Source organism: Rhynchophorus ferrugineus, unplaced genomic scaffold, assembly GCF_030347505.1.
Source record: "Rhynchophorus ferrugineus isolate W39M unplaced genomic scaffold, kcgeb_rfMv2 rfM1, whole genome shotgun sequence".
NCBI lineage: Eukaryota > Metazoa > Arthropoda > Insecta > Coleoptera > Curculionidae > Rhynchophorus > Rhynchophorus ferrugineus.
In genome coordinates this window covers 22,003,808-22,030,094 of record NW_027472580.1, presented here as the reverse complement: position 1 = coordinate 22,030,094, position 26,287 = coordinate 22,003,808, and the positions used below count along the sequence as shown (strand labels likewise).

Here is a 26,287-nt window from a genome sequence, read left to right as displayed (position 1 = left end):
CATGGGGATACTGAAATATAATTTTCTCGATGACGTGTAGAAGACGTGCCCCGTCTCTCGCTCTCTCTCTCTCTCTGTTTTGTTACCTATCTTTTTTGTTCGTCGTTATCAGTCCGTTTCCATCGGGAGGTTCGGGCCCAAATGTTCGATAATAGCAAAACAAATGATTGACTACGAACGGTTTTGATTGTAACAGCAATAAGAGGTTCTAGATTTATCATTTCAAATAATATTAATATTTCATTATTAGTTTTTCTTTTCCCTTCTCGAAAAAAAATTATTCTGTCCAAAACTACCAATATTATTTTATATAGTTTAGAATTTTAATATTGAATTGAGAAACCTTTATTTTTTAATCAATAAACAAGGCATAATAAACTTTATAGAAACTTCAATTCGTATATTTTCAAAAGAGTTAAACTACAGTTAATTATACAATGACAATAGTTTGCAGGCTGAGGTTCTTTTATTATATTTGTATTTAACTCTTTTCCACACCACCTATGAAGTACAGTTCTAGCCTTCTTCTAGCGTTTTTTATGTAGTAGTACCATATCAAGTTCATGTTTTCTTCGTTGCTACGTTTCCATCTCACATTCCCTTCTTGTCAAGTTATTTTGAATTCAGTATATTTCTCCTTATTTTCTTCTGTTACTGCCTATGTACATTTTTCTTGTAAAATTTACAGATTTTGCAGAATTTTCTCAAATCCTTGTGACATATCATCTGTAAAATCTATTTATCTGTATATCTATTCTCTCCAGAGGCATTCCCACCAAATGCTTATGAAGACTCTGAATATCTATGCACTCAAATATTATACATAATATGATTTTCTACAATTATCCTATATTAATTATATACACACCTTTAGTTGTTTCCGCTCTTATCATTTTGTCTTGGCAATTGACATTGGGCTATAAGTCCACATCAGGAAAGTTTCATTCAGTCACTATTAGAATGACTGTTCAAGTAAATTACTAAATTGTTAATTTCTAATCTATCGAAAGCTTATTCACAATTTTACCATTTGACCATATTTTTCTTCCAATCTGGTCTACAGTGTATCTTTGTTCAACACCTATTTCTAAAAAAATGTATATTACACCAACATTTAATTTATGAAGTTATCTGAAAATACTTTCCAGTTGAGCAGTTTCCTTCCTTATTGTAGTTTTCACATGAATTGAAACGAATTCTTTATGCAGATTAGCAAGAGACAACCACGATTTTTTTCTATCTTTTTATTAATTTGTCAATTAAAGAAATTGTGTTTTGAATTTGTGTTTTAAAGTTTTGACACTCCAGTTGAAGATTCTCAATGTTCAAAACAACTGTGATTGTTTGTGAAATGACACGTTTAGTCAGATCCAATTGTTTGATAAAAAATAATTTCATTACAATGTTGAATTTAGCCCAAGTATTTTCCAAAAGAATTTACTCGCGCTTTATCAAAATGTCAACAGTTTAATAAATATTAGTTGGTTAAGTAGATAATTCTTGAATAAATATCCTAACTCATGAAGTGTTAATCATGGCGATGAATGAAATATTAGGTGTTTGCATCTATTCTGATCATTTTTTAATTTTCCAAGGATATTTGTTAAGAAACAATGACACAATATATATTAATCAAAATATTTTTCAACTTTTGCCCTTTTTCCACTTTCGATACTGATTTGTCAGTGATCTAACCGTGTGTCATGCTACATCGATCTGAACATTTTGTAATCAGAAGACTCACTAATACGCTGGGTAGAACTGTCCATTTGAGTTGCAACAGTGTTTCCTTCAACTCACAGTAGTCATGCAATAGATCGTCCACTTTGTTTCATTGGCGTCGATAGATATCTGCTCTAGCAGTTTCATTTGTTTTTAACAGCTCGTTATACATTATACCTTGCTAATCCCATCATATGTTTAGGAAGACTTTATGACCATAAATATTCCGTTTCTGTGTCGATGTGGATGATTCTTCTTGACGAACTCATAACTTTTTGTTCTTGGTTCTGTCGTAGTAGATCTATTTGACACATGGGCCTTAAAATCGGCACTTTTAAATCGTTAAAATGGAAACCTTCAATTGAATTATGAGGAATCAGCATCGACATAAGTGTATAAAAGTATAAGTATATATATGAACTTAGGCAGCCGATTTCTTCAAAAGAAATGATTGTCGAAAATGCAATTAATTAAAAGCAAATTAAAAGGCTCATAATTAGCGTTTGTATACAATGAATAATTCAACAACACTAAAGCGAAAATAGAATTTTATCTAGGGAAATGTCAAATCTGTCGAATTTAACAGTTAGGTTATGTTGCTTAACGGTTGTTCATACAATACATTTATAATGTTTTAATTGTTAACATATCTATTAATTTACTTGCTACAACTGTTGATCCAAATTATGTGGAATAGCCATCAGAATTATCATCAAGGATTTATTCTTTGGCACAATTCTGTTTAAGAAAATCTACTACTTGAAGTAGTTTCTAACCTATGGTGTCCTGCGGTGACTCAATGTTTTGTCAATAGTTATAAAGCGACGCCAAAAATTATTCGGATTGCATTTTAACGTCGCCAGACATTCTTTTAAAGTTGACACACGTGTCTGTTTATTTTTGATACTGAACAAATGTTCACCATGAACACCATACGTTGAATAATCATGATATTGCGAATATTTCCAATTTATAAACGTCTTAGACAATTTTCATTAGTTTTTATGGCCACAGTATTTTGTGGTTAGAGTATAACTTCTTTGGGAAAGGTATATATTAGATATATAGACTAGATATTTACTAATAATGTTGAATTTTAAATGATAATAATACTATCTCTAGCCTAGGTTAAATACATATTAAACAGCCTATTTTTGTTTATTTTACAGCACAGTACAGTACAACTTTTCTTGATTTTTGATACAACCATGTGTTTTTAAGTTTTTTGGGTTAAAGATTTGAATTAAACTTCATCGAATGCCTTATTACATTATATATTGTTAAGTTATGACTAACACATGGGCTGGAAAGGCCCGGGCCTAACACATTGATGGAGTTAGTTTTATTGCATTCATCGCTTTTCCAGTTAGTAGTATCCTTCAAAAGAAAGCTGTTAAAATTTCATGATATTCGACTCATAAGTTTGTGAGTTATTGGGTTAAGAGTGTTATTTTCAAAACAATGAATCAAAAACAATTTCGTGTTTTAATTTTACACTGCTTCTTGATGGGAAAACATATGGTTCGAGCGAAGCACTGGCTCGAAAAGTGGTTGAAAAGTGAAACAACAGTAAAACGTTGATTTTCTGACTTCAAACGTGGTCGTAGAGACACCGAAGAAGCAGAACACAGTAGACATCCAAATGAGGTGGTAATACCAGAAAATATGAAAGAAGTCCACAAAATCGTTTTGAATGATCGAAAAATGAAGTTGCGTAAGTTAGCTAATATCATAAAGATATCAAAAGAACATGTTGGTTTTATATTGACCAAAAACAAGAACGTGTTAATGATTCTGAGCAGTATTTCGCCAAGTCAAACGAAATAAACCGATATTTTTGCGTTAATATGTGACAATAGATGAAACATTGATCCATCACTTCACTCCGAAATCAAAACTATCGCCATCTGAGTGGACAGCAACTGGTGACAGGCCTATTTTAAGGCAAAAGATAAATCGTTCTACAAAAGTGGTATTGAAATGTTACAGTGACGCTGGAATGATTGTGTGGGTTTTGATGGAGATTACGTTGATGAATAAAGCCAATTTGGAAAAAAAACGCGTCTTCTTTGTTACGCTCGGGATTTTTCAGTCCATGTTTTCGCTTGTCGATTAGTTTGTTTGTAAAAATTATTCTTAAAGAGTTGCTATTTATGTTTTGAGCCTAATACTGAAAATACAGTAATTTATTAATGAAAATGGTTTTAACATTTTTAATTGAACCATTCTTCGTAACACTTTTTCCAGTCTAATTGAGGAACCTCCAAAACGTAATTTTTAAATGCATTAACGTTTTGAACTCAATTTATTCTTGATATGCCGGTAAAGAATGTCAATTGATGGGAAATCAGGACTGTACAAATATGGCCCATCAATTATTCTGAAAAAGCAGACAACCATTTGCTTCAAATTGCTTTGCATATGAATTACTTTTGTTGGATTTGGTTCGTCTGCAAGGACCCATACGGTGGATTATTATTTTGTTTGGTGCACATGCTCAAGATTCGTCACCTGTGTAGATGTGATACACACCTTTTGAAGTTGTACGTTGTTCATCGAGACGAACTTGCAAATTTTCTTTGACAATAAGACCAGGCGCAAAATGAGACGCAGCTTCGTGAGTTGACGGAGCGTGAGTCACGGCGAGATTTTGTGGGTTTAAAGAACAATAGCTACCGCGCAATATTGCATCGCAGCGCAGCTATTGACGCAGTTTTGTTGTCACAATCTCTCTTCTAAAGTCACGGTCAGTGTTTAAATATGGAAGAAGAATTAATCGCTGTGCGGATTCGACAAGTTTTATACGATACAAGTCATGTAGACTATATTTAATTTCTTCACTAAATTTTTTTAATTAAAGTAAATTCTCCATGAGTCTTTCTTCTTTCTAAATACAACTCAGTTATCTTTTACTAGTTATCTGGGAGTCTTCGTCTTCGCAATCAGATTCAGAACTATATATCAGTTCAGTCGTTATTAGTGCGGTATTAATTGCTATTGTACCAAACCTACTACTATGTACAGCTTTACTGCGAAGCGAGAACTGCAATCATATTTGCTCGATTTCGGCGTCTAATAGTTTTATCCCGCATTCACTCGCCATGGGCCTCACTTTGTCGCCTCACCATTTTGCTCATGGCTTAACAGTAGCCACTTCGTCGATTGTCGGTGAACCAAACCTCCTCGCGTGCTCATCGGCAGGTGCTTCAGTCCACTCTGATGACGATGTTATGGTTGTGTTATGGCTTTGAAACATGTTGACTAAATCGTTTATCTGATGAAGAAACGTTTGTACTTCTTGGATAATAGTTCGTTTCACAACGCCTATCAATTTCCGCATCTAGATTATTCAATAAATAAATATCTAAGAATTGATGGTCTGTATGTGGAAGTGTTAACAGCGCTAACAGATTTTGTTAACTTATTTTTTTACCAATTTGAATGTTAATAAAAAGCTTTTATAGTATGATACCTTGAAAGTGGACATTAAAATGGCACTGTATAATATGCGATGTACCAATCGACATCATTTGGAAACAACTATTATAGTTTTGAATGTTGGCCAAGAAGTGGTTAGAATCATTTCCCATATCCATATTTCCTATACCAGAAATATTGATGACTGATGTGGTGGTGCGACCGATTATACCAATTTCACCGCTTTATTTTAATGCCGGACAATATTGACAGACGATCTTTTCCCCAATTATAACTGAATTGTTGGCACCAGAATCTATTTCCTGATCGTAGTAGAATACTGCTCCTTCCTGGATTACAGGATCATTTCGTCTGTAGAATAGCTCAATTTCATTGAGCAGGGCTCGCTGTTGTTGTGTTTAATGTGCACAAACTCATTGCATTCTAAGCCTATCATCCATTTTCTAGTCACTCTCGAACGCAACATACCAATACAACATTGTTATCATTTTCAGTCCCTCGCTGATAATCAGTGCGTTAAAAGCGTTAACTCGTCGCACATTTGATTGACTTTGACAACTAAACTCAGATCGTCTTCTCCTTAGCGTTAATGCAAATTTGTGACTAAATAATAACAATATTGAAATACATTTACAAAATATGCTTTATCATAAATGGTCACTACATATTGCAATCAGAATTAGAATATATATTGAAAATATTGTTACCACATAGTTATATAGTATTTGACATTTATGTCATTATTTTTCACTTTATTTTCACGTTATAGAATTGATGTACCTACCAAAAAATATTTACATATAGTTTATCCAATAAAACAACCAATGCACGTCGTTAAAATTCATGATGTCAGCACGTAGATCATTATCGGTTTACGTTTTCCGGTTTGTAACCTCTAATTATTATCCCTAATGTTTTGAGGCATTTTATACGCATTTGACAACAGGGTCTGACAGTATCAACACAAATTGAATTTTATAGACTGATGCGTTTATGCGATGTTTTGGCGCATCAAAAATCTTTCGGTCTCTTTTTTAAATAGGGCAAAATGAGAGAGAAAAATTCGCTCCGAGTTTAAAACGAATTTTACGTTTCTGCAAACTACATTTGGCAGTATATTCGATGTTCATATACGACGTGCATTGGCTGTTTTATTGGAAGGACTATGTGATAAAGTATTAAACGCTCAGTGCCGAGTAAATTTCTTACGGTGTGATAATAGTGACCGATGGTTCTAACTAGTTTTCAACATTTTCAGTTACAAATAAACCACAAATATTTGACATATTTTAATATTTTACTATTTTTCTCGCAATTATTTCATATTTTCTCGCTATACAAGTCTTCCCTGGATTTCCACAAATATTTTAAAACCACAATTAATAAAATCGGTTTAACCGTTCTCAAGCTTTGGCGAGAGTAGCGAACAGCAATTCGTTTATATATAGATTTAAAGCTAACAGGTCCATTGAAAAGTTCCCGGCCTGACACATAGATGGCGTTACTAGAATTAAATCCATATGTTTTTTTTTAGTTAGCCCTAACCCTCAAAAGGTGCGTGTACAAATTTGACAGCTGTCGGATCATTAGTTTGTGAATTATAACATTTTGAGTGAAGCAACTTTTGTTATTGTGAAAAAATGGATAAAAAGGAATTTCGTGTGTTGATAAAATATTGCTTTTTGAAGGGAAAAAATACAGTTGAAGAAAAACTTGGCTTGATGCCGAGTTTCCGGACACTGCCCCATGAAAATTAACCATCAAGGATTGGTGTGCTAAGTTTAGACATGGTGAAATGAGCACCGGAGACGTTGAACGCAGTGGATGCCCAAAAGAGGTTGTTGCTGACGAAAACATTTAAAAAATCCACAAAATCCTTTTGAATGATCATAAGTTGAAATTGAATGAAATAATAAACGCTCTAAAGATATCAACTGATCGTCTACATCATATCGTTCACGAATATTTGGGTATGAGAAAGTTCTGTGCAAAGTGGATGCCGCGCCAGCTCACTTTTGACCAAAAAACAACGACGAGTTGATGATTTGGAGCATTATCAAGTGTAATAAACCCGAGTTTTTGCATCAATATGTGACAATGGATGAAACATGGCTCCATCATTTCACTCCGAAGTCCAATCGACAGTCATACGAGTGGACTGCACATGATGAACAAAGCATGGGAAAACGCAACAGTCGGCTGGCAAGGTTATGGCGTCTCTATTTTGGGATGCGCATGGAATAATTTTCATTGACTACCTTGAAAAAGGAAGAACCATCAACAGCAACTATTATATAGCTTTATTGGACCGTTTGAAGGACGAAATCGCCGAAAAACGGCCGCATTTGAAGAAAAAGAAAGTGCTGCCTCACGAAGATAATGCACCGTGTCACAAGTCAGTGAAAACGATGGCAAAAATCCATGAATTGGGCTTCGAGTTGCTTGCTCATCCACCGCATTCTGCAGATCTGGCCGTCATGTGACTATTTCCTGTTCTCAAATCTGAAAAGAAGGCTCGCCGGGAAGAAATTTTCGTCGAATGAAGAGATTATCGCCGAAACTGAGGCCTATTTTGAAGCAAATGAGAAATATTATACTACAAAAATGGTATCGAATAGTTGGGGGGTCGCTATAATCAGTATATCACACTTCGAGGGAATTATGTTGAACAAAAAAAAAACTAATTTTGCGAAAAATATGTGTTTTACTATGGTAGGCCGGGGACTTTTCAATTGACCTGTTATTTCTAAAATTTCACGCGAATATTTTAAAACTAATCTAATAAAATCAAAACTATTTTTAACTTCTTGAACTTTGACTTCAGAAAATAATATCATACTCGTTTCATGCTTTTTAAATTATTCTTCTTTCTTTATATAGATTGTTGAGGTAGCTCCAAAAAGTACCGAGGAATTACCGGTAGGCACGCGACTTTGTGCGTACTGGAGCCAACAGTATAGGTGCTTATATCCAGGCAGTGCTGCCGAACCAGGAACCCCGGATCCTCATCTGGATGGAAAATTTGTCTCCGTCGAATTTGATGACGGTGACAGTGGCAAAATTTCATTACAGGACATCAGGTTACTGCCCCCCAACTACCCCATTGTTGGTAAGGCTCATTCACATGAATTTATTTAATAAAATATAATTATATATCATAAACGACTTTTAGAATATGACCCGAATCCTCTGCTGAGCCTCTCCAAGAGAAAACGACGCACTTCTACCAGCGTGTCTGTGGAAGAGAAACAGTCCCACGTCGAACCTGTCAAGACGCCAGTAGTCACAGCACCAGTAATGCCACATATAGCGTCTACCGATCCCGTTAATGTCCACAAGGAAAAGAAACGACAGAAAAAGAAGAAACGCGAGAAACTTAAGAAGAAGCACAAGTGTTGCGACGAATTTTGCAAACACAAGAAGCATCATAAAAAACATAGAAAGCACAAGAAACATCACGACAAAACTGCCAGGTCCAGCGTTAGCTCTGAAGATTCGACCATAGCCCAACCCACCTTGGAAGTAATAAATGAAGAAGAGGATGCTGAAGTTAATGAAGAAAGCGAGGAAGAGAAGGTTGTCGAAGGGACCGCTAATCCGGAGAATGAGAACAACGACGTGGATAATAAGGAATTGGAGGATGAAGAGGAAGCAGGTAGCGTAATAGAGGAGGAAGATGATTTTGCTAATTCAGAAGATGAGGCCACTATGGAGGAAATTTTGGATATAACGCGGAAAAATGTAAGTATAGAGCTAGATGAACTTCTTGGGAAATAAACGATCTCGTAATATTCATATATTATGATGTTTTAAAGTTTGATATTAGTAATATTACAAGCAAGGGATATATTATTTCGTGTATAGCCTTGTAAGCCTTTATAATAATATGATTACAAAACAATCTAATCTAGGTGTAAATTACACAAGTTTACAAAACTGGGCCAAATTTTGGACACGAGCTGATGAGAACAATTTTCAACCTTATTTGACACCCTGAACTCTGATCCGTTGTCTTTTAACGGATGTCAGCTGACGACCTTGCATTAAACATCATCTGGAACTTGTGAAAATGGAGAGAAAAAGGGCAAAGTCGATTCAAAGTGTTTTTGTTACATTTGTGGATATTATATGTAATACTCAGTAAACCTCGAAATATAATCACGAATGCACTAACACGATGCGTATTTCTAGTACTTTGGATTCGCTATAGTAAACACTGACAAGCCTGACTGATGATGGCTACCGAAACCGTTTTGTAACACGTGCAGGGTAGTCACTTGGTGAAAATGTATACGTTTCATTTTCTGTACCAACATTATTTAGAGAACAGAAAAATCCTGTAGATTATTGCTACTTTTGTTCGACGAATGTTTTGTTCTTATTTGTCTTTTGTCCTTATAAATGCAAAAAAATAGCACAATGCAAATATCATGATGTATCATCAGCGTCGAAGCTATTTCCACATGCAGAGGCCAGTCTAGTACAAATGCAACAAAAAACTTTAAGAACTTTGTCAAGGCACTCAATCGAAATTTAAAAATCAAAGAAGGAACATTTGTCGGACTTATATTCGAAAACTAATAGCTGTCGCAAAGCCTACAAAATGTTTAACGCCTAATTAAGCAGCAGCATGGACATCCTTTCAAAGTGTTTTTCACAACTTTCTTGGTAACCAAAAACACGTAATCGACAATTTGGAGCTCAAAATTTATTTTCTACTTTCATATCTTGATTTTTTTCCGCAAAACTTGGGAGACACAAACGACAAGCAAGGAGATGTTGAATGTATCGAAAACTAGAAACACTTTTAAATAACGGACTGCAGATTTGGATTCATCTTCCCAATTTACTTTATAAAAAACTGTTGGTTGCTCAGCTCCAAAACTGTGCATACTTTAGTTATCAATTGATTACTTTAAGGAATAATGAGTTACAAGTATAGGAGAGAATAATTAATTATTGAAATATTAGTCATTAATAGAATAATTAATCTAACTTGACACTTTTTGACTACCATTTTCAAATTTGCGATACTTTATTTTTCTCTTTAAGTTTAACCACACATCGATGATGATTGTATAAATTATATTATTATTAAATGTCATAAATATTACAGAGGTCATCACACAAAATGGAAATAAAGTTTTCATCTGTTTAATTAAGTTTGATTACTCTATCGATATTAGATGTCAAAGTATGTGATTTTTTACATTATTAGATTGGCTCACTTGCAAAACTGAGAGATTTTTTTCTTATTTGTGACTTGATACTACAACAGAAGTATATTTACACCGAATTAACACCGTTGTTATAAATTATATTAGTTACAATAATTCTAAACATAAATCTAATATTAAAACCAATCAAAAAATATTTTAAGCACTCAATTTTAATATCGTTCTATATTATATTATAGTATTATTATTAATTTTATTTTTTAGTCACATTTACTACCATTTGTTTCAAAAATGGGAAAAAGTAATAGCAGTAATATTAGTATTTTTTTTTGAAATTCATTTTACATAAAGTTTTTTGTCGGAAAAACGTTAGAAATCAATTCCAGTAAGTAATAAGATACTAAATAGTACATAATTATTAAATATAATTATATAATAATAAATCATTCATAATTTGACTTTACTGTAATGGATTTTATGCAAAATAAATTAGGATTTGTGGATTGTTTCAGGCTTCGATATCGACAAAAATTGCATTTAACAAAACATTACTAACGCAAAATATAACCTTATTAATTAAATTGATTCAAACGCATGATACAGTAGCAGATATAGGTAGTGGTTGAGTCCAGTTTATTGTTTCTATTATCACAACGGTGATTTTATACCATATTTAAATATTTGTTTCAAATATATAATAGATATCTGTTAAAATTATAGTGTTTTATTTGTTGTTTTATTACAATAACTTATTTCTATTTTTTTTTCCAGAAATCGAAAAAAATCCGTGATAGACAGGAATCATCGGAAAGCAGAAGCATGATAAGAGCATTTCTTCCAGACAGGCAAATGTGGCACTGGGCAGGTGAAGGACTAAAGCGTCGTAAAGGCAAAAGCAAGTACAAAAAATGTACTTATTATAAGTCGATCCAAAGAGGAGAGGAATCTATTAATGTAAGTTATAATGTTACTCATATTTGAACTATGGTTAATTCTGTTGATTATATAGGTTGGCGATGCAGCTGTCTTTTTATCAACTGGTAGACCAGACCGTCCCTATATAGGCCGAATTAAATCCATGTGGGAAGACAATGGAAGCATGACGGTTCAAGTCAAATGGTTCTATCATCCAGAAGAATTACAAAATCATACTTTGAATCTCAAATATCCAGTAAGTTCTTAGCTGTTTCTAATATAATAAATATACCTTATATTTATTTATTATCTAGAATTACATACATAAGAGTCATCAATATTTTTAAAAATTCCACAATATCTGTATATAGATTGAACCAGATTTTTAATATTATTTATTTTCCCTCATGAATAAAAAAGTTTAAACATAAATAATTAATAACACTAGTTTATAACTATATTACATTTGTCTCAAAAACCATGTTTATATTTAAATATATCTGCTTTATGTAATTCTTTATTATTAATTTAGCATGTCTATTGCAATTTATTTTATATTGCTCAATATCAACTTTACCAAACTCATAAAAATTAAAATATGGATCAAAATAGCATCCTCAATTGGACATTATAGTTTGAATTTTGTTGTTGAATTGAGGAATATTTCTATTATTGAGACCATGTATTCGTTCAATTGGTTCAATCATTCAATTGCCTTCATGATTAATTCGAAACATTGTCATCAAATAAATCATTACAAACAGGAATTGCTGAAATGAATTTAATTTACCTAAAAACTAACTGAAATATTTGATGTAACCCTAAACTGCTCTTAATTTAAACATGGGTTTAAACGTCGGACATGTTTTTTTCATTATTTTTTTGGTATATCCTTTGATTATAATATAACTTACAAGTAAAGTATTCTACTTCCTTGGGTATATTATCAAGTTTCGTTTTAATCTTCAATTAAATAAATGTGTTGCTGTGTGTTGAATTGTTAATTGAACTGTGTGAATTAAACTTATCAGCAAAATATTAAGTGAACTGGTAACTAAATAAGGATATTGTTATAATAAAGACATTGAGTTGAACATTGTTCAAGGAAAATCAATCATTAACAACTCTAATATAATAAGTCAAAGGAAGTTTTTGAAAACCATGCAAAACAATATCCACAGAATGGCTTTGTTATATGATTTTGTTAAAGATGAAAGTGTTGGTTGGAACGCTCAACCATCAACATACCACATAATTTTTTTTTGCTAACTTGTTAAAGATCTGAATACAATGTAAACATATTTAAAAGAACTGAGTCTTTAATTTAATGATTAAATAAGCCGCTAACTGAATTATGTTAATAAACTTATATAATGATTTGATTTTATTTAACGATGTATTATATTTTTAGGGCGCTCTGTTCGAATCCGATCATGTTGACGAAAACGACGTTCAAACTATATCACACAAATGTGACGTAGTGCCATTGAAGGACTATATCGATCGATTTGGAGAGGACCCAACAGCTTATGAAGCTGTATATGAAAATAATGACATGTATTACCTGGCAGGACTGTACAAACCAACCACATTATTCCTTAGAATGGAGAATGGCATACCATTAATGGAGCAGAACTGATGGGAGTTTCAGTAACATTGCTTTCTGAGTACAAAAATATACAAAAAGTGGTACTTCTTAAGATATTGTGCCATGTTAAATGACCAACTACCAGATGTACTCTAATATTGGAATTTAACCAAATGTTGTGTGTCTGTCCAGTTTTTAGGTAGTACTAAAGACAATATATATGAGTTTAGTTGACCAACTTAACTCTGCCTCAGTACCTATATGTTGGTATCCTCATCAACTCTAAGACGCAAAATTGACAAGGTACCGCAGAGTTATGATTGCTGTCAAGCTCACAAGTTAATATAAGTCTAAAACAGCAATACCAACGTTTAAGAATGAAAATATACGATCTAGTGATTTTTGGTGCTACGTTTTTTGAGGTCTGTTGTTCTGTTGATGTTACATGTGTTCCGTTCACTCATTTTGTTGATTTTTATTTTGTGGGACGCCGAGATTGTTTTACAACATCTACGCCATATATATTTTTTAAAATTTATTCAGAAACAAAGAAACAAACATGAAACGCGAATTATATTATACATACAAATATTTATAAAGGTTAAATTTGAAACATTTGGTGTCAAAGATAAGAAAAGATGAAACTGTATAGTTTCAGCGATCACAAATTTATCGTAGGTTTTTTTGTATATAAAGTAGTTATCTATCTCTTTTACAAATATATATATTGAAGATAAAACAGATATGAAGCGTTACAGCTTACAGAGTATATATATTTTGATATTAGGACCAATAGCTGAGTCATTTTGGTCTCCTTTACTTAACCAGGTACCCAGAAAAACACAAAAATGTATTTCTAAAAATATTTCACACAATCATACAATTATGAAACGTTTGGACTGTTGAAAAGGTGCCTAACTTTTATGTATTTTCGACCTAATGACTGATATCTATTGGACTAGAATACAAATGGTAATGTTAGAATTAAAATTAAGAACCTCAATGTTTGGGTCTGTCAACATAGATATTACACACCTATTTTATATTAGTCAAGCTTTAAGATTTGAAAAACAGAATACACTCATATTAAACATTCCAATACATATTTACAGCGAATTATCATTATAAATTAATAATTGAGCTATTACACAAATAAATAAAAATACTCTAAGAACGAGTTTCAATAAACAGTAAATTCTAGGGAATTTTTAGCTATAATCGACTTAGCTTGAATAATAAGAACTTAAAATGTTTTTGTAACACCGTTATATTTAACCGTATTTTTATTCATGTATGCCAAACTTCTGTTTATAATTTAGAAAAATAAATAAAAAAGATAGTCAAAGCAATAAAATATATATTTGTATGCTTTATTTTAAATAATCAAAATATAAACATTGATTATGCATGTTTAATATTTAAGACACTTTTAAAATAATGCATTTTTTTGGAGTTTACATTTATGATATTTTTTGACGGGCATTAAGACAGCGGTTACCCATTGAGTCGATTATGGTTATCAGCTCTGAAATGCTGGTTTGCTAAATATAAAGGGAATCAAACAAAAATTTAATAAAACATGTTTTTGACAGTAAATATCAATGCTTTTCTGAATTGACTATATTAATATTAATAGTGCTTCCATAATAAGTAAACCAATATTTTACCGATATAAATTTAGTGAGTGAGTAAAGGTGTTCTAAGGCAACTGAGATTAATCCACTTTTTTCTATTATAACAATAATTGTTGACAGACTTATTAAAGTCAAAAAAGCCCAAAGGCAAAAGTATAGATTGGTGATATACATAGCTGAAACGAAAAGACGGATATTTTGACTGTGAGAAAATTAGGTTTACGTGTTTATTTTTGGTTTTGGGCATTTTTTGATCCACAATCCTCCTTTGTACATTTGAATAGTTTATAGTTATCAATAACGTGCAATGTACTCAAAACGATAGTACTTAGACGGAAATCAAAACTAGCACTATTATGTCGAGTATTATTTCCATTTTCTGTTGATTATTCAGATCCAGACATTTCACTCGTCAAATCTTTTTTAACCCCATCCCTCATGCTGTATACGATTATATTTTACAATATTAATATATAGTTGTTTATTTAGTTTTGATAACACGTTACTGAGTAGTACATTTCCTCATTCTTTTTGGTATTATTGTTTTCTTGATTCCTCATTGAGGTATTAAGTTATTTTAGAATCGTGAGAAAATCCTCACGTATAATTTAAGTATCTGTTTTTTTATTAATTTACCCCCCAACTATACGCTTATACATTTTTTAGGTGCTTTAAAAGTATACAAGATAGTCTGACTCTATTTTCAGAGTTGTTTTCATTTCGTTCTGTATATGCAGATATTGATTGTTAAATCTCCCGTCATCCACATGAAATAGTAACACACTAATACTTTAACTTACCTACTATTCTGACGTAGTATCTACGTCATTTCTTCATTGTTGTTAACGTATATAAGAAAGCAGAAAAGTATTTTGGATCTTATTTTTTTAATTTATTCCAGATAATTTGTTTGATATTATTTGATAACATTTTATTCCCTCATATGATAATATATAGTTAGGAGATTTTTAACTCCCTTATCCTCCCCTCATTATCCCCTCGCCTTTTCCCGAGAAACAATAATGTACGATGTAGAAACTGCATAGAGTAAACATAGGTATTTTATTACTAATTGATATGCTTGTGTATGTACAGAAATGCCTTTATTTTTGCATATTGATTTAACGAAAATACGATGGTGAAATAAAAATTATATATAAATATATATCAGTATGATTTATGTATTTAAATACATGCAGGGTTCAGTGGAGAATAAAAAATAAACAAGAAAAATAAGATAGTACTTGTATATATGATTATCAGCTTGTACATATAAAAAGCTTTAGCTCTCTCATTAAACATTCATCATGACCAGTGTTGTTTCCTTTACCTATCTTTCTTTTTTCCCCTGTTTTATATGCAAGAGATTAGTTTTATGTACAATACATGTACCAAATTAAATGTATAACAAATTTATGTTAAATGTTATTACAGAATATGTATATGTGTACTTTCATTTGAAGATTTCATTAATTTTTTATTTAATATTCGTTATTGAAATAACTAGAAATATTTTTAAGTGCTTTACTTAAAGATTACATTTCCTAACATATGCAGGACAACTTCAATTAATAAGCTACAATGCTTATTCTCTTTATGTTGAGTTTTTAACGGTTTTAAATTGTAAGCTGTATATTTTTTATGCTGTCACTAACAATCTAAATTAATAATCGCAGAATAAATAGAGATTCAACTTTATGGGCAACTTTGCAATTGTTTTTCGGTCAACTTCATTGTTTTGTTTGAATCGCTATCGGGTGTGTAATATTGGTCAACCACCAAAGCATTTGATTAGTTTTTTATTTCTGTGGTTCGTTTATTGTTTATTTGTTCTAGGTGCCATTTTCTGTGTGTAGAATATGAAGAGGGGGCACGTTTAGCATTTTTTCTACGTTTTATTATCAATCTTCGTTAAAATATGTCTTCATTCTAAGAGGTATCGCGTAACCGGAGGTATGAAAAGCAAAGAAATGAGACATCGTTTTCCTTATACATACACTGTTTTTTAAACACAAGTTAACTACAACTGGTAACCTGTTTTTCACGTAATGATTGTAAAATATTGGCAAGAGTATAAACCCAAAATTTATTCAAATGTTCATGGCAATTTCAAAATTATAAAGTTTTATGTGAGTACACTACAATTTTTATCACAGTCATTCAACATTGAGTAGAATCAAATAGTATTGCTCTTTAAAAATATGCCTATAAAAGTTTTTTATTTTTCCATCATTCCATCAAATGTTTTCAGGAGTTATTCATTTATTTAAAGAAATATATTTTATTTTTTATTATTTTTTTTCATAATTTTTTTACAATTACTTTTATTGTTCTTTTATTTTTTATTTTTTTCTTATTTTTTAGATAATCTTTCTTCTGAACTCTCTTTTGATGGTGTTGTATGCTCTCATTTATTGGAATAATATTTACTTTTAATATCATAATCGCTAGAGTCACTGATTAAACTATGCTTCCTTGATGTTTTACCTTTACTTATAAGCCATTATTTGGCCTGCCTCTACTCCTCCTTTTTACAATGTATTTTTTCTTGTTTTTATTAAACTTTTTCTATGCCTTTTATTTATGTTTTGGATATCGATCATCTTCAGAATTTCTATCATTACTGGTGCTTGTTCTGCGATTCCTTTTTTTCTTTTTTTTACAGATTCATCACTACTATTATCAATTTTGCCGTTTAGGCCACTGTCTGACAATTTTTCTTTCAGAACATTAAATTTGTACATTAAAATTGTGTTTAATGCATCTTCCTTCGCATTTTTCTTAGTTCTTTTGTCTCATCCACGTATCCGTAAAAACTTAATTTTCTCATCAGGATCGCTATCTGAATGTTTCGACATTTTCTTTTTCTTCGTTTCTTGTTACTCAACTGCAATGCATAACTTCTTTAATTCTTAAAGTCTTTGATGAATGGAGGGATACAATCATACTCTAAATGATATTTGGGAGTTGGAAGAACAATTTTTTTCGTCTTCATTGAATTTTTCTAGTGTTTTATTTACTTTTCTCCGAAGTAAATAATCTTCCCTATTAAAAATGTTTGTGAGAGACATTATACATATTTGTTTGACACGTATACTACGATCAATAGAATTTATATAGTCATAAAATAATTACACTACAAAAATATAATATTGTTATTAAGAAATAAATTTCGATAAATATTAGAATTTCAAAACTTGTACTGCTTTCAAGCTGAGATCTAAAAGTTGACCCGTTATCATAAAAAGAGAGTATTAACCTCGTTAATTTTAATTAAGGGGTTTGTCCAGCTTCAAATGATCATTTTACATTTATTTATATCTGAATTAAACATTCTCTAACTTCTGAAAGTTTTATATTATCACCATCTTAAAATCAAGTATTAAAATCACAAAATATACAGACTTATATTTCAATATTTTGTGATTAAATTTGGGTTTAACTCTTAAAACTTAAGTGGTATCATAACTACTATATTATTGTGAGATTTACAACGGAAACAATATTTACATTTCCCCTAAGCTCTTTTTATTTTCTTTATTGGAAGATTCCCTTTCTATGTTTATAGTAGAGGCCCCATCTGTCTTTTAGATAATGAAGCACTTCTGCAGAATGTTTTTCTACTATGCGCTGTGTATTACTGGTTATCTATAAAGAATAAAACATCCTCATAGGATATAAAGTTCTCGCACGGTGAGTATAAGAAACAAGGCTATTAGGTAGGATTTATTGGTTTCGCAGATACATTTTAAGCCTTATTAACCTAATCAATATTCACTGTGTACGTGTTAGTGTGTTCTTAATGCAACCGGTTGCAGGATATGACCACAAAATAAGAACAAAAAGGCAGTGGAAATGCATATAACATAATTTGTTGTTTTGTTGGTAGCAGCTGTAACATTACTCTAAAATATGTGATCATAGAACACGGCCTTTCGTTGCAAATTAAACGGTAACTACCAAGCTTGGGTCGATGCTGTTTCATTTTGAAGAATTAAAATTATTAATTGCTTTTATAAAATATAAATGTTATGAAAACAATATAAATAGTACTCCACCAGAATCAAAATAAAAAGATAACAAAATTCCGGTTGTAACAGAATACTAGTCAGAAAATCCTTTGTTTATCTAGTTGAAATTGCTACAGAGCTGCTTTCTCCAGTTTTGGAGGTTGCCACGGAAATTGGCAACAGCCTCAATGCTAATTTTTTTTTAGATTGATGTTGTTCTATCTGGGTTATTGAAAGAATTGCCATGAATAGCAATCATCATATTGATATAGACATTTAATGTTTGTCTGAGGATGAAGAACGTTTCAGGATGTTTTAAGGTGGCACAAATAATTTTTCTTAAGGAACCTGACTAATACCGGTCCATTTCACTGATACATGTGATATTCAAATTTGAGAAATTCCTGTTAATTGTTAAACCATTTATAAAAATAACCGATTTCCAGTTTTGGTTTCGAAATCATCACTTAACAATCGACCAAGTATATAAAGCATCGTAAAGACGTTTGAAGAAATTGAATACTACCCTGCAATAGTCTTGGACGTCTCACAAGATCCATAAATTGATGGAAATTATTAGCTCCTAATCTGTTCATATTAATTTTGAATTGCGGCAAAATGATGAAAACTTAATTATACTTCGATGTGTGCTCAATTCCTTAAGCAGAATCAGTTCGATGGCAGTTTAAATTGGAAACATTACGTTAGAGAAAAAGCAAAGCAGATCAGTCTCAAAGTCAAAAAAATATACTGGTTAGTCGGAAAATATTCCCAACTCCACCTAAGATAAAAAAGGTTGATTTATCAATCTGTTATAAAGTTTATTTATGTCTATATGGGGTTGTAGTAAGACATCAAACCAACTTATAAACCCAGGATGGAAAAATAAAAAAAATCTATAATAAATTACCAATGTTTATTGTGACATAACCAACGAAGAACTACAGAATGATTTTGAAGTCAAAAGGATTTACGCAATTATTTAAGATTTCGCCTTAAACATGAAATAGGGTAACTAAATCACAGCAATTTAGAAGCAATACAGCTTCAAACATGCAGGAAATCAAAAGTTTTATTATTAAATTATGTAGTCTAATTTAATTTTAATTTGTGAATAACAGGCCCAGCCTACCACAGTAAAACATTTTTTTTTGGCAAAATTAGTTTTTTTTATTCAACATAATTCTCTTTAAGGGTGATACATTGATTATAGCGAGGAAGCAATTCGAAGCCCAATTCATTGATTCTTGCTATCGTTTTCACTGACTTATGACACGGTGCATTGTCGCAGCACTATTTTTCTTCAAATACGGCCCTTTTCGGCGATTTCGTCCTTTAAACGATCCAGTAACGCTATGGAATAGTCGCTGTTGATGGTCCTTCCTTTTCCAAGGTAGTCAATAAAAATTATTGCATGCGCGTCCCAAAATACGGGCCCCATAACCAGTCGACTGTTGCTTTTTCCCACGCTTTGCAGCGGGTTTACGTGTGCAGTCCACTCGGATGACTGTTGATTGGACTTCGGATTGAAATGATGGAGCCATATTTCATCCATTGTCACGCATCGACGCAAAAACTCTGGTTTATTACGCTTGATCACCTTCAAACACTGCTCCGAATCATCAACTCGTCGCTGTATTTGATCAAAAGTGAGCTCGCGCGGCGCCCACTCTGCACAGAGCTTTCTCATACCTAAAATTCGTAAATGATATGATGTATATGTTCAGCTGATATCTTTAGAGTGTCATTCACAATCATTTTGTGGATTTTTTAAAATGTTTTCGTCGGTAACAACCTCCTTTGGGCGTCCACTGCGTCTTCGGTGGTCATTTCACTAGGTCTAAACTTAGCATACCAATCCTTGATGGTTGATTTTCCTGGGGCAGTGTTCGGAAACTCGGCATCAAGCCAACTTCTTGCTTCAACTATATGCCATTCAAAAAGCAATATTTTATCAACACGCGAAATTCCTTTTTATCCATTTTTTACATAATAAAAAAAATTGCTTCACTCAAAATGCTATAATTCACAAACAAATGATCCGACAGCTGTCAAATTTATACACGCATCTTTTGAGTGTAAGGGCTAACTAAACAAACATATGGGACTTCTCAATTGACCTGTTACATAATAATATATTTATCCCACACTCGTTCTATTTGTATATTGACGCAAGTACAACTGAACAATGATAACAAATTAAGTTTATAAATTAAGATTGTGTTAACTATATCTAATGTACGGTGAAATTTATTAAAGAAAGATCTTTAATATCAAGATTAGAAAAATATTAAATAATCACCAAAAGTTGCAGGTATGTATAAGGTCGCCTGCGAATGTGGTGTGGAAACTAGGAGGATGACAAGTATACGGATAAAAGAACAATGTCAGTCAGCCTTGGCAGAACACCGTAATTGGCATACGAAACTGAATGGATATTGACATACTGAACATTCAATACAAGAAAATCGAGGTTTTAGTCACTCCATCAGGCCATTTTGATAATAAGTAATAAATAATATAGTCTTAGGTGAAATAAGGGAAATAAACAGAGACGCCGGATTGTTCTTCATGATGACAATGCGAGCTCTCACACATCGGCTGAAACAAGAGATTATTTGAGCACTCAAAACATCGAATTGATGGCCATCCGCCGTACAGCTCTGATTTGATACCCAATGACTTCTTTTTGTTCCCATCCGTGAAGAATAAACTGTGTGGTCAATGATTTTCATCGCCCGAAGAAGCTATCGAAGCGTTCAAAAATCATGTTTTGAAGATACCTTATTCGGAATGGAATAAATGCTTTGAAAATTGGTTTAAGCGTTGGGCAAAAGTGTATCGATCATCGTGGCAAGTACTTTGAAAATCAATAAAAATATATTCGCAGCTTAACTATTTGTTGTTTCCTACTCCAGAAATATAAATAGTGACCCTCGTACAGTTTTCCATTTTCTTGAAAATGATGTAGCTTTTAGGAAAAAAAAACCGGTAATGACTTTCCGGTACACCTCGTATTATGCTACTAAAAACCCGCCGTAATTTTATTAAAAAATACAATAAAAATTCTTATGCGAATGTTAACGAAAGAGTATCTTCGACAAAATTAACCTAGGTCGTAACGCCTCCAAGTTGCTTTTATTGTCCAAAAAATCTGAATGTCTTAATTCAGGATCGTCGTATCGGACGAGAAGATAACAGCGAACAGCGAAAATAAAAATGTTACGCTTATCACATCCCGGACGCCTTATAATCTTCGACAGGCCCCTTCGAAGGCAGCGTCCTGTCTTTAATATCCATTCCCATTAACTCGGTATCTTCTCGGATGGAAATACGTCAGAAAAATTAACCTTTCTCCTTAGGAAGTAACTATTCCCGGGTCATGGGAGATTCAAAAGATAATCTCGTGAAGGGCATGATATTGACATGATTGGAAAAAGGACGATGAACAAGATCGGTATTTTTTATGCGTTGACTGAGATGATTTCTTGTTCGTGTGCAAATAGCCGCGAATAAAACGGGGAAAAAGTAACGGAAAATTGTTTTTGCAAATGATTTTTTTTTTTGCTTTGTGGCAATATCAGAAACGATCGCCGATATTCGGAATATTCTTATATTTGATTCGAATTTCGGATCGACCCGTTTGAAAATATGAACACAATTGAATTGAATATTATATAATACTATTTGTTCTTTACAATATTTCAAAATAACAGTTAAATTAATGTGGAGCGTTCAAAATAAGAACAGATAATACATACACAACATACAGGGGATGGAGCAAATAATTTGAACCCCTGACATATAAACAATAATTATTTATTAACTAGCTGACCCTGCAGACTTCGTATTGCCTCAATCATTACATGATTATTAAGTTAGTGTACATGATGTTTCATACTTAAGAAACAGAGTTTTCCTGAAATACTCACTATTTGTAAGGTTTCAATTAGATATTTACAGACACACACAGTTATGATACAGTTTGTTAATCAATTTAAAGCTTTCTGATAAACTATATTTTTTGTTTATGTTTTGTGGTGCGTAAATAAACAAAGATGACGATTTTCCGAAGCGCGAACACGCGACCTGTAATTATCCATGCGCGAAACAGGGAAACTCCAAGTTGATTCCGCAAACTTCGAACGACTGGCTGTGAAATTTTTTTATGGTCATCGCAAAGGCCAGACGTACTGGAAGTTGTAAAGGTTTAAAATCGAATGGTAAATCCGTTGGAATCATCGGTATACGCGGATCAAGACATCCTCTCTTTTGTATTTTCCCTTTATGATTGTTGACTCAATGACGTTATTCATCATATTTTTCACAGTCAGTCTTGTTTCATTACACAGTCGAGGTTGATTAATGTTACGCAGCATGATGACAACTGATCCTACTTTTAACTGCAAATTGTGAGGTGGTAATCCAGACAATTTCAGTGATTTTAAAAACTCCGTGAGATAGTTGACTACGTCGTCCTGGTTCTTAACGGTGCCGACTGATTTGAAGGAAACCAACTGTCTCGGAAGAAAATTCTGAAAGGTCCCATTGAGATCCTCGACATCTTTATTTTTTGCCGCCAATATTGCTCGTTCGCCCAGCCAATTATGGTTATTCAACTGCTGAATAAGCTCCTCATTTGAGTTTGTGATGTGACAGAAATTTGTAGGTAATGTGATGAATCCGGACGAGCTGTCCACTGCGACTTTATTATTTCCAATGTCTAACAACTGCTTCGCAAACACATTTGAAGTTTCATCTTGTTGCAAAAATACTCGCATGTTAGTTGTTAATTGGAATGTTTTAACGTACCGCCACAAGATTGATGACCGATGATTTTAGGCATGCGTTTAGTTTATCAGCAGCAGTTGATCGGGGAATAACTGGAAGAGTCCGACCAAAATCACCTGACAACAGAATCATGGCCCCACCAAAAATATTTTGGTTTTCACGAAGATATTTCAACGTTCTGTCCAGTGCCTCCAGTGACCTCTTATGGGCCATTGTGCATTCATCCCAAACAATCAATTTACATACCCGTAGGATCTTGGCCATTGCGCTATTTTTGGCGATGTTGCAAATTGGTGTTTCGTTGATTTGCATGCTTAATGGTAATTTCAAGTAACTAATTACTTAGTTACAAGTTAATTCTACTCCAGATGAAGCCAACGCTAGAGCTACATTTTTTCACGATCTGATCCTCGCCAAAAGCAATGAAATTAAGAACGGTTTCTCCGGGAGCATCAAGAAAATAAATTCCACCAGGTCCACTGTTCACAGCTTCTATCAAAGTGTCGTACGCAATTCTTTGTTGTTGATTTAATTGTGGAACATTTGTACGAATTGTTTCGGCCAATGCTTCAATATCATATTGTTGTTCTCTTTGCAACTCGTGGTTTAATGCACCGCGCATATGACGATTGGGTGCTGTCATTCTCAAACACGACAATACACTGATTATAGCGATCCTCCAACTTTTCCATACCATTTTTGTAGTAAGATTTGTCCTTTGCTTCAAAATAGGCCTTAGTTTCGGCTATCACCTCTTCATTCGACGAAAATGTCTTTCTTTCGAAGAAACTGCTCAGTGTTTTTAAACATTTCATATATTGGATCTCTGATAGTGCCAACATCAAGCTGATCTTGATTCATCACCCATTTCGTATGAGGACGGTTTCTTTTCGGCGAATCCAAGATTATGTTTTTTAATTTTTTGAGATATTTCAATGACCGTGTCCATACTACTAAAATATTTTCAATAAAATAGCAGCAAATTAATATTTAACAGTAAAAATGTTTAGTTCTCTAACGAATTTTGTGAGGTGGGCTCCATTATCTAGTTCATGATCGAAGGAACTGATTAGAGAGGCAATCTGTTCTGTCTGGCATCGGCATTTTTAAGACATTTGCCGGTTTATGTCCTCTTATCACTATTGTTTTGAAGAATTTTGCATACGTTTGTCAACCGGCAACTTTGACAGGATGGTTTGTTTACGTGCTCGAACGTATCATACAGCACTGTATCTCCTTTTAACTAGAATAAAATGAGAACGAAATTATTGTACAATTATAAAACAAATTTACAAATTGCGGTATGCAATACATAAAACATATCGACGATGTATGTTCACAGCAACTTTGGATAGACTATAAAAGCCAACGATTAGAACACCATGTAATTTTTCTTTCTCATTCTCTCTTTTTTTTTTTCGTTTCTTCGTTTTTTTATTAATTTACTGTAATTAAACATTGTATTAAAATACTACGTACAAAATCTGTTGTAGATGATATGACAAGAGATTTAGCAGTGATTAAATCACATGATGAAGAAATTGGTAGAAATTAGAATTACAAATTAGGTAGTAATAGAACAAGCATAAAAGGAGAATTGTATTGGAAATGAGATAAGCCAAATATGTTAAAGTTTCCACGTTAATAGAACATCGTTCTGAGCTCCAAGTGGTTAATGGTTATAGATGAAAATCTCGCTCACATTTCATAACTCCCAGAAGACATCTACAGTTTTACCCAGTAGCCTGATTACTGGCTTGAGGTCTGCATCCTTGAAATAAGGATACACATAACTGGAAAGAATCACAGATATAAATCTACAGTCATGTCCAAGCAGAATTCTAGGTTGATCGGAAGGTACTAATAACTATAATATTACCACATAAACATTATGCGCCTAAAACTTAACTTTATAAAAATGGTATGGATAATAGTTGAAAATAAATATAATAGTACATACATATAAATACATTCATTATATACAATCATCTGTTGATAGTAGATAATTGGGAGTAGTTAAATCTTCTGGTATAATATATAGATTTATTAGATTTTATGTTATAATATTTAAATAAATTAAAGAAATTTGTTTATATTTGATTAAATACTATTTGGAAATCCTTTACGGATATTTCTGTTTCTACTAATATAAAAATGATACGCCTATTTTTCTTGAATAATTAATCTCTCATTATAATTATGATTGTTTACAACAGTTCATACTAATGGAAAACAGACAAAATAAATTCGGTCAGAAAGAAATGTTCATATAGAATATCAATGCCTCAAAAAATACCGCTTTTAATTGTATCTTAACACCTGAAACACACTCTCCGTTCTGTAACCGCGTGCTAGTCCCTAAATCTAACACTTCAGAATCACTCCAGTAACGTCACATTTCACTTAGCCAAGATTTGCCCACGAAATATTTTTTAAGTACTAACACTTGCAAATAAATCTGGCAACAAGTTGCAATTCACTTGTCAAGACCCGCCCACTATCCACCGTTTTTTCCTTAGAATCTAAAAATGTATAAAAATACCCTTTGTAATTTACATTTATATGCATATTTCACTATAAATATTATAATTACATCAGTTTTACACGAAAATAGATGAAAATATGCATCCAGCGTCCATCAAACCAGTTACGTTGCTAGGCGGCAAAATCTGAGTGTATTTTGTGTATTTAGTACACATTTAAAATTAATTTAAAGTCTGATTACTATAACACTATTGCATTATTTTACACCAAAGACAACAAATTAGGCGTACCGAACAACCTCCCTGCCTCGACAAAGTGCGCATGTACTGAAACTGGCCTATTACTATGTTTGTTGAATATAGACTATATATATATATAATGTTATATTTAAATGGAGTTTCTCACTGCTATGATTCGGGGAATCCCGCGCTTTGATACGATTTGCTAGCGCGTTACTTCTGGTAACCAACCAAAGAAATTACTTAGTCGGGAACTCGGCTCGACTTGGAAAGAATCGATCCACACTGG

The 26,287-nt window shown here is 32.6% G+C and overlaps 1 protein-coding gene and 1 long non-coding RNA gene across 4 annotated transcripts in view; one reads left to right on the top strand and one right to left on the bottom strand.

The window, feature by feature from the left end:
• wge (BAH domain and coiled-coil containing protein winged eye) overlaps window positions 1-15,785 on the top strand; it is a 208,323-nt gene extending 192,538 nt beyond the window's left edge. For all 3 annotated transcript variants that reach the window (XM_076419055.1, XM_076419054.1, XM_076419056.1), the window contains 5 exons: window positions 8,041-8,269; window positions 8,333-8,901; window positions 11,109-11,291; window positions 11,347-11,508; window positions 12,664-15,785. In XM_076419055.1, coding sequence (XP_076275170.1) covers window positions 8,041-8,269; window positions 8,333-8,901; window positions 11,109-11,291; window positions 11,347-11,508; window positions 12,664-12,891 — 1,371 coding nt within the window. In that variant the 3' untranslated portion in view covers window positions 12,892-15,785. The remainder of the gene's footprint in view (window positions 1-8,040; window positions 8,270-8,332; window positions 8,902-11,108; window positions 11,292-11,346; window positions 11,509-12,663) is intronic.
• Window positions 386-2,514, bottom strand: LOC143206490 (uncharacterized). Its single transcript, XR_013008441.1, has 3 exons — window positions 2,385-2,514; window positions 869-2,077; window positions 386-802 (listed from the first exon to the last, which is right to left on the bottom strand). It is a non-coding gene; the product is annotated as an uncharacterized LOC143206490 (long non-coding RNA).
• Window positions 15,786-26,287: the final 10,502 nt, after the last annotated feature.